Here is a 10,112-nt window from a genome sequence, read left to right as displayed (position 1 = left end):
TCCTAGAGCAGCCCAGGCGCACCGCCGAAAGAGAAAAGGAGCCAGGCGGGGAAGGGGTGGGGGGTGGGGGAGAGAGAGAAGTTCCCCGTCTCTCTCTCCCCCCCCCCTACCCCGCCCCTCGCCCCCTTTCCAGATCCGGCTGCCGGGCTTTCTCGCGCGCGCTCTCTCTCGGCCATTAATCCAGGATTGACAAGGAGCCCTAATTAATTTAATTAGGCATGGATCCTGCGCTGGTGTCCTGAGTTAGTTAAACGCCGGGGGGAGGGAAGGGGGCTGGATCTGCAGGGGAGGGGCTGAAATGAGGAGTTCACCCGGGCGGGTGGCTGCCACAAGGGAAAGGAGAGAGCTTTGGCCAAACGTCTCCTTGGAAGCGCTCCGGGCCGACAAGCCAGCCAGGACGCGACTGGCCACCGCTTGCCGGAGGAAGAACCCGCCGACCCCCCCCCCCCCCCGTGAGACGGACCCTCTCTTGAAACCAGACCTGCCTCTCTTGGGTCGACTCGGCTCTCCCCCTCCCCATCCTAATGCCCGGATCCGCAGCTCTTGACCTCGGGAAGAGGCAGAAGAGCAGAGCTCGCTGGGGAGAACCGTCTGTAGGGCAAGCCCCAAAGCGGTGGCTCCCTTGAGAGCCCTGCCCCGCGGCTGCCAGGCAGCGAGCTTAAGACGACCGCAACAGTTGTGGCCTAATCGGGCACTCGGAAGGTTGGGGCTGGTGGAAGAGAAGCAAACAAAAGAGGCGCATTTTCTGGCAGAATTAGCCTTTCGGGTACACACACACACACACACCCCAGTTTTGCCCCGTCCACTCATTGATACTCCGTCCCTTTTTACCTGCCACAATTGCAGCTGGGTTCATTCTCCAGTAAGTCTTCGGGTTTCCCAGAGTCGTTGACACCCGACTGAGCAAACCCACTCTGGATTCTCACTGCGCTAATTTTACTAGGAAAGAAGTCCAGTTTGTCTCTTTTTGATTCCTTGTGTGTCCAATCACACTTGGTCAATAAAGAATTCTATTCTATTCTATTCTCTTTTTGATCATAAAGTGTCATCCAAATCAGGCGTGATGCTCGGAGAGGTTCATGAAGTTTTCTTGGCAAGAGAAGGCAAGACAGCCACTGCTCTCTTCACAGCATTTTCCCCCCTACCAGCTCCCGCTTTTAGCTTATTGCCTTGGGATTCCCTGGTGGTTTTCCATCCAAATACTAACCAGATCCCAACTTGCTTGATCTTGTTGAGGCCTCCTTTTTGCTACTATTTGATTCTGGTACCAAACAGTCTCTAGATTGAAAATTCAAGTGGAGTCTAGATTCTCATTTTGGGAACTTTTAAACTGGGAGATGTAAGGGGAAAAACAGTCCTATTTTTGACTTGCTGGTGAGGGTAAAGGTTAAAAGGGGAGAAAGTATCATCTCTTGTATAGTTGCAACGTGAGTTAATGGGATCATTTGAGAGAATCTGGATTTACTATCCACGAATAGGCAATCATTAGATGCAAGCCCATGTCCATTTTTTTAAATAAGATCAAGTGCCCCTGACATTTTCTTTGTAAATAAATAGGAAGAGGTCCGATTCCAAATACTTCCTAGGGGGAGGGACGAAGAGATGTGAATTTACTCATGGGAGTAAATTGAAAGGTTCTGAGAATTATATTGCCCAGAAAGGAGGGGTGGTTTTTTTTTGTTTTTTTGCATACTCCAGGAATCCTAGGCGCTATCTAAAAGCCAAATTGAAATGCTTATTGCTATTTGGCTCCCCTCCCTTGATTAATATTAGTACATTTTGTTGTTTAATACTCAGAATGCAAAGTTTTCCATTTGGATGGAATGATTCCAAATATTTTCTACATTATTTTATATTTATATATTACCCCCTTTCTCAGATAATTTAATGTTATAAGCAACATGTACATTATAAGGAATCAATGTATCTAAATGTGTTTTAGATCTAGGAAGTAAAAGTTAAGCTTTTAAATACTTTATTAGAAAATTGTCAGAATATCTTATACTCTTTTTATGGCTTTCAGTTAAATCTGCTCATATTCAGATGAAAGGAGTGATACAGACTCCTAGAAAACCACAGAATTGTGAGTAACGTGTTTTACAGACTACACAGAAATTGCTTTTCACTGTACAAGTAAAAAAGAATAATATGAATATAATTCTAACTGGAAAGTAGAAATATTAACTCTGGAATCTTAAAGGCATCTCTTGAAAATCACCATCTATTCAAGTTGAAAGAAATCTTGAGAAATGAATGGGGGCTCCGGATATCAATTCAAATTCTTTTTAAACTAATCCTGGCGTTTCCTTCTTTTTCAATGACTATGACAGGATTTAATTCAAGTTTCCTACATCTCCAGATAAATTCTAGTGTACATTCCTTCACTGCATTAAAGAAAACTAATACATAGGGACAACTTTCCAGTAAAGTGACTCTGACAGTGTCATTTAATTACTGAATGAAAATAAATAGGTTTCTATTTGAAAAACAAAACAACTATGAATTAATGTGTTAATTTAAAATGATTTTTAAATACATGAAAAAAAGAAATTGTATCATTTTATGCATTTGACTTGGAAATAAATCCCACTGTGACCAGTGAATTGAGGAGTCTATACAAAAATTGCAGACGTCACATTAGTGAGAGCTAGAAATGTCTGCTTTACATTAGTAAAATTGCAAAATAACCTTTCCACTGGGGGTACACAATTAGGAATTAAAAAGGAAATGCTTCCAATCTATCAATTCAGTCGAACATATGTATAAGTAATTCTAACTCGGACATTAAGGTGTAAACTCAGATATCCAATTTAGTAATCAACTGTTCTGGGTTTAGTGAGGGCTACATAGGGAAGCATGTATATGAGTGTAGCATTACAGTGCAATTTTGGCTATGTTCACCAAAAGTTGACATTTACCGGTAGTTCCCAGGACCGAGTTATTCCCAGAGAAACGAATACAAGAATGAATACTTGAACCTGAAGCTCTTTAACATTTTCTTATTATGTATCATTGATTGAAATACTTCACTTCTGAGCACACTTATGCAGTGTAAATTAACTGTCAGAAACAGAGTTTGCTCTTCTTGCAAATCCAAATCGGTTGAGTGTGAAACGGTCAAACATGGTTAGAATCACAACCAAAGTCTGAAAATGAAGATTTGTGGCTTTCAAATGTTTAAACCTGAACCCTTGACACTGGAACATGGATTGGCCTGCATTTAATGTGGGTAGTTTATTTCCAAGATCATGATTGGTGGGAGGAAGTAGTGATGGACCCAAGAGCAGAAAACCAGGACCTCCACTGCCTTCTTGAATAGCATTTCAGCTCCCTGTGAATGAATGAACAGCTCTATCGCACATATCCCAAGCCGTGAAGTCACTCAGAGTAAACAGCAACTACTTTACTCTGTGAAACAAAAGCATCCCATTTTTATGCCAAATGGTGGGGGGTTTTTTGGGGAGGGGGGGAGGTGGTCTGCAGTTATGTGTGACAGAGAACTGTTTGAATTGTTTTAGATTTAAATGAAAAGCGATCAATTTCATTCTCACCTTCTCCAATTGAGCTTCTAACTTTCCCTCCTTTAGCAATTATCTCCACCAACTTTAACATAGCTTGAACTGGGAAAGTAGTATGCGCTTAAACTCCGAAAACCCTTCATTCCCACTGTAGAAAAACAGCATCTTAAAAGCAGTTTGCAGATAAACCCTTTCAATTTTAATCATAGTGCAGTTTCTACAGACAGAACTCTGCGATTTATTCGGGATTTCTTTCTCCCCACCCCCACCCCCTTCTAGATGTGACGCATGGGTGCACAAAAACCGGACATAACGAAAGGCCAGACAAAAAAACCAAAACAAAACCATCAATCGGTGTATAAAAAAATAAAAAATAAAAAAAACCTTGACGTTGACGTTAATTAAACTTTTAAAATGTGTTCATTAGAATGAGGTGGTTTGGGGAGGGGGGGGAAAACCAAAACAAAAGAGGGAAGAAAAAAAAAAAAGCAACGCCGCCAAGCAAAAAAGCCGCGCCGCCACCAAGCGCAGACGCCGGCCTTTTCGATCGATAACCTCGGCGCTCCTCGCCTGGGCACGTGGATGGATGAGCGTTGTGATGGCTTAGTAAGGTCTGGCTTGGCGGTCTGGAGGAAAGGAAGGCGCTTGAGCTCCAACTACGGAAGCTCGGCAGCGCGGAGGCCTTCAGCGGGCTCGCGGGCGCCTGAGGTAAACGGACTCGGGTTGCGGGGGAGTTTTTGTGTATGTGTCGGGGTGCGGTTTACCGTGGGGCTCCGGAAAGAGGGGAGCTTTTTAAAAAAGCCGGCATAACGCCTCATATTCTGGTTTTCAGGAATATAGGAGAAGGCAGAATCCGGTCTAATAGCCTGGGAAGCCCTATAATAAAGGGCAATGGTCGTAGCCTTGGCGGTTTGTGGGCCGTTCCTTCTTCTCTGTTATGGGGGGGGGGGGTGTTTTTCCTTCGGCTCCCCGTCTTTTTCCTCCAACAGCTGAGGCGGTGGAGAGAGTTGCTGGGCTGGGAGGATTCTGCGGTCGCTTCTCTCCGAAGCGCTGGGGAAAAGCCCTCTGGGTACAAAAGGTGGCCCGGAGCCGCCTTTGCTTTCAAAGCGGCGATTGGGTCTCAGATATTCGGCCTGAATTGGATGAAGCCTGTTTCTCCCCCCCCCACCTCACCCCCGTCGCCAGAAGCCAGTCCAACTCATCTGGGGTCCAGTTTGGGGAAGGGGAGGAACGGTTTGTGTGAGGTCCGTCCTCCTGCCATTTAAACCTTTTGAATAACCACCATCCCTTTCTGTTTCCCATGCTAGCTTGGCCTTAATTTCACATTCACACACACACACACCACACCACACCACACACACTCATACTTGTATTTTTATGCGAAAAGTCCATAAAGGGTTTCCAGTCATAAATAAACAGATATTGTTGGTTCTCTGCTCAAAGACGTCAATTTAGCCATTTTGGAAAAGTTCCATCATTTTCCACCAACCGTTGTGGTTTTATGCCGAATTTTTCCATCTTTGGGCATACAGTAGTGTCTCTGCAGTTATTCTATTCTGTATAAAAACGTTTCATGACACTTTTTTTTCTAACAGTTTGTCCATCCAATCCCAAAAGAAAGACCTCTGACCTCCATTTTCTATTACCGTAATCTTTAAATCCACTGAATTGGTATATGTATTTTAATCCAAATTTTTCTAGCTTTTTTTTACTTGTCCACCAGCTATGGATTATAATATGTACATTTCAATCCTTTCAGCCACATATTTTTCCATTGTTCCATCTGTATATTATAACAAAACCATTTAGACCACTTTATTGTACACTCTTTCATTTGTTCTGTTTCAAATTTCAAAAACAAAATTTATACATTTTAGCAATTGCACATACTTCATTTGCACATAATTCTATTTCATTCTTAAGAGTATTGAAAAACCATAAACTCTTTTGTGTGCTTTAAATCTTTCTAATAAGTGTAGATACAAAAAACATTGCCAGCTATTTATTTCTGCCACCAATTCTTCTTGATTTTTATTTTTTGTATCCCATCCTTGACAAAATTCTCAGTAAGCTACCCATTTGGGTTTGCCTATTATTTCGCTCTATAAAATTTTTCTTGTGCTGACAGCCACAAAGGTGGCTTGGGGCACAACTTGGGTTTATATCTATTCTTTATTCTCAGTATGCATGTCCAGCATAATGATTTTAAAAATCTACATTAACTTTGACTTTGTCATACTACAAATATCAATACCAAATATCAGGTTGTGTTGTTCTGAATCTGAGAGCCTTCTATTTCTCAGCACCAAACCCAATCCGCAGAATACAATCTCAATTCAGGTAGAAGCAATCCTCCTCCTTTCCTTTGCACCTATAACACCTTAACTTGTGGGTTTTTTCCCCTGCCACACAAATTTAGATGTATTTACATATTTTTGTTAACATCTTCACCTTCTGTTTGTTGATCTTAAAATCTGCTAATGCACCAAATTCTTTTAGTTTTCCCAGTAATGTTTATTTTCCTTTTTGTACCTCATAAGATTTTGCTAGAACTGCATTAACAATTATTTGTTAATGCAGTTAACTGCATTACATGAAATGTAAATTGATCTATCTGTTTTATAAAGTTGTGTTGAGCTTAGTAGGATTTAAGAGTGTGCAAGCTTACATTCTAAGATCATTTAGTTTATTTCTTTTTTTTTAAGGTTACATAGAGCAAAGTGGAAAAGTTTGCATGATTATATTTTGGAGAACAGTGTTACTCACATAGTGACAGTAGATAGTAGATATGATTTTGGTTTCAATTTAAGACCAGTAAGTGGAAATTTGGTATTGATATACTTTTCTATTAATCATACAATACTTTTTAATTTTTACAGTTTTGTAATTTTTGTAAAAACTAGCTTGCTAAAATGGGTCGCCATTCATCAGACACTGAAGAAGAGACTAAAAGCAGAAGAAAAAAGAAACATCGTAAAAGGTCATCTTCAAGCAGTTCCTCAGATAGTAGAAGTTACAGCCATAAAAAATCAGGAAGAAAATCAAGATCACGGTCTCGAGATGTCCAATTTCGTTCACATTCATATGAAAAAAGGTAAATATATTACTTCACTTTTAAAATTGTTGGTAAATGAAACTTTTAAAATATTCATCAGGTATAGTTCAGTATTTGATCTTATGATGTGGTCTGGTAAAAATGATGTATAAATTGTAGCATTCATATAACTTGTGTCAATTTATATAATTTGCCTAATTAACTTTTTTTAAATGGCATCTTTAGAGAAAGAACTGAATCCATACAGCTTGTCCTTGCTTACTAACGACTCATTCAATGATCATTCAAAGTTATGATGTCACTGAATAATAAGACTTACAATCAGTCCTTGAAGTTTGGCCATTGCAGCATCTCTATGGTCACATTATTGTGATTTAGGTATTTAGCCTTTTGAAAGCCAGAAAGTGCTGGGACAGAATGAGATTGGGATGGTTGTTTGTATCAGAGAATGACTAAGGCTTTTGCTTTTTGATAATAATATAGCTTACATATTGCAACAATACCTTTAATTCCATCAAACAATTACATCTCTGTATCCCAGGTCCTTGGGAAGGAATAGATAGATAGATAGATAGATAGATAGATAGATAGATAGATAGATAGATAAATAGATAAATAGATAAATAGATAGATAGAAATGTCAAATTTAATCTAAATATCTATTTGTGCAATGAACTCTGCAAAGAAGTTGAAGAAACAATGGGCCACCTAATTAGATACTGCAAGAAGATCACACAGACTGACTACAAACAACAGCATGACAAAGTAGCCACAATGGTACATTGGAAGATCTACAAGAAATACTATTTGCCTGTAAGCAAGAACTGGTGGGACCATAAAATAGAGAAAGTAATAGTACCTTTAACATCATCAGACATATCTGCCTATTCCAGGTCCTTGGGAAGGATTTGATAGGAAGAAAGAAATGCCAAATCCAATTTAAACATCTGATTGTGCAGCCAACTATAATTTATTAAATTTATATGCTGCCCAACTACCAGTGACTTTGGGCGCTGTTAAAACATTTAAAAAGAAAACAACAAAAAGCAGCACCCAGAGAAAGGTTCTTGTGGAAAATGTGTTATTTATTTTACTCAAATACAGTAAGAAAATATTTATCAACTAATGTTCTCTAATTCCAGAATGATTTTATCAGTAACAAAATTTTGACTTTATATCCTAGAGTGGTGTATAAGTGTCTGTGTGTGTGCAGCGGATATGCATATGTACTGTTTTTATTGCTACCCAATTTCCTTTGCTTCAAATTTTATCAAAAGTCTATTAATATGCCTGCAGTAGCATATTTCCTTCTATTACATCTCTGATGTTCTAGGAGTAAGCAGTACATGTACATACTGTCTTTGTTACACTGTTTTGCAGTCTGAACAGTATATGGTATATACTTGGAGGAACAAGGATGCATGCTGTGAACTAATTTGTCTCTGAAGCCACATTATATTCTCCATATGAAGCACTGATGAAAGTATTATGAATCACAGTGGAGAAGAGTTTTATGTTATAAAGTGAAAAGAGCTTAAATCTTTACAATATTCATTGATTCAGTTTTAATTAGATCTAAGTTTTTAAATTTGGAGGAAAGGTTTTACTACGAAGTTTTGACAATTATTAAACTTTTAATGTCAGGATGTTTTCCTTTTCTTTATTAAAAAACTAATATCCATGAAATGTACATAGTTTTTTCCGTAGAAGTCCATGTTCAACCTGAAAATTTATCAGTAGCATCTCATTGCCAGTAAGTGTCCAAAAAGATATCTCTACAATACAGGCAATGCTTCATCCCTACACAGTTACTGCAACAAAATATGCTATATGAGTTTCAAATATATATTTCTTGAGGATATATTGATTGATACAGTTTATAGATCATGCATATCCTTCAAGCCTGAGATGTATTAAAGTAAAAATCTTACATTTGTTTTTGTTTTACTTTTAAGTGGTTTTATATGTTATTTTTTGTAGAATAAAATAACTGAACACGGGTCACAATATGTAAAAAAAATGAGAAAAAGCATCATTTGATGCTCACTTTTGCTCTGTTAATATGTACAGCAAAGTCACTGTTTTTTCCACCCAGGGTATTTGCAAAGCTCATGGTTTGCTTTGCTGAGTTAGGTTGTGAGGGGGCATATTCAGACCCCTGCTGCTTTCTCTGGACAGTATCACACAAAGTTTGATGATTTTGTCTGCCTCTAATAATTTTTGCAAATAAAATATCCTACATTTAGGCCATACAGAAGCTGATGAAGACAGTGCATTCTGTTGCTTGTCTTCTTGATTCCCTGTGCAAGCTTGAAAGGATTGTCTTGGAACCTTGAGCCCAGAAGTTACAGTATAGACAGGTTTGCAAGTTGCAAAGTTGATCTGCCATGGTAGCTGGGAGGGAAGGAAACTAGAGGGTTGCAAGCTTCAGCTGATTAGCACGTGCTACAGCCAGCCACATCTCTCCCTTGGCTGGATGAGTGACTGTAGGGACCCAGTGGAGCTTCCAGTCAGCATTAAAAGTAATCAATGTCTTTTCTTTAATTAAAGCTATCAATTTTGCCATTCCAGCCAACTTCATTACTGTTCACTCTTCAATTGTAGGCAATGACAAATCTTTCCAAATCTTGTGCATATGAAAATCTTCTTGCTATTATACATGAAAACTAAGTTCCATGAGTTTTTACAACTGTGTGTCCATCTCTCCCAAAGGGATAATCTCTGGTTTCTATTGTATATTATCTTTAACGTCACCTGAATTAATTTACATATTTGAATTCAAAAATTTTAAGCATTTTTACATGTTCACTCAGCATGATAAATTACATTTCCAACATACATTCAAAGTACCTTTATATATTTTAAATAATTCTTCCAGTGACCAACATTACATCATTTTATTAAAATTTATCTTTAGATAGTTTATCATTTTATTAAAAAATCTCTAAGCTTTTTGAATTGTCCTGAGGTCTTCTGGAACCTGCATATTGTTTTGATAGGTTGGATTTAGCCTAAGTAAATAAGTTTGAATAACTATTTTTGCTTACTTTATATATATTTTGGGCTGCACATGGTTTTTTTTTTTTTACCATAATTACTATAATGACTAATTTATGTGATTATGCAAAAAACCAACAACAATTCATTGTAAGTGAGTTTTCTGCTGATATCTATTTGAGGCGACGGCATCGATCAAGCAGCAGTTCTTCGTATGGGTCCAAAAGAAAACGGAGTCGTAGCCGATCAAGAGCACAAGGAAAGTCATATCGGTCTCAGAGATCAAGATCAAAAAGCAGATCAAGAAGGTATGACAGTTTTGCCCTGGAAAAACAATTGCCCAGATTAAATGTTTTTCACTTTGTATTCCCAAGTCTTAATATCCATTAATTAGTGATTTTATGTTAACTTCATAATTAAAAATGTAACCGCAAAAGATTGAAGTATTTTGACTTTTATATACTTTTTATATTGTGGTTTAACTTAGAGTTCCTTTGTTCGTATGTATTGTTTAGACTTGCTATAAGATCAGTTTTGTTACG

General features: G+C 38.4%; 1 protein-coding gene across 3 annotated transcripts in view; it reads left to right on the top strand.

Moving 5' to 3' along the window:
- The first annotated feature begins 4,115 nt into the window (after positions 1 to 4,115).
- RSRC1 (arginine and serine rich coiled-coil 1) overlaps positions 4,116 to 10,112 on the top strand; it is a 131,694-nt gene continuing 125,697 nt past the window's right edge. The window contains exons 1-3 of one of the 3 annotated variants that reach the window (XM_034439134.3): positions 4,116 to 4,226; positions 6,422 to 6,612; positions 9,753 to 9,878. In XM_034439134.3, coding sequence (XP_034295025.1) covers positions 6,431 to 6,612; positions 9,753 to 9,878 — 308 coding nt within the window. In that variant the 5' untranslated portion in view covers positions 4,116 to 4,226; positions 6,422 to 6,430. Of the gene's footprint in view, positions 4,260 to 6,397; positions 6,613 to 9,752; positions 9,879 to 10,112 lie in introns of all 3 variants that reach the window. The other 2 variants (XM_087872108.1, XM_087872109.1) reach the window with 2 other exon arrangements.

Source organism: Pantherophis guttatus, chromosome 6 (genome assembly GCF_059756535.1).
Source record: "Pantherophis guttatus breed Tessera chromosome 6, ASM5975653v1, whole genome shotgun sequence".
NCBI classification, from domain to species: Eukaryota; Metazoa; Chordata; class Lepidosauria; order Squamata; family Colubridae; genus Pantherophis; species Pantherophis guttatus.
Note: the sequence above shows the minus strand (reverse complement) of the source record. Positions and strands in the feature narration are given on the sequence as shown.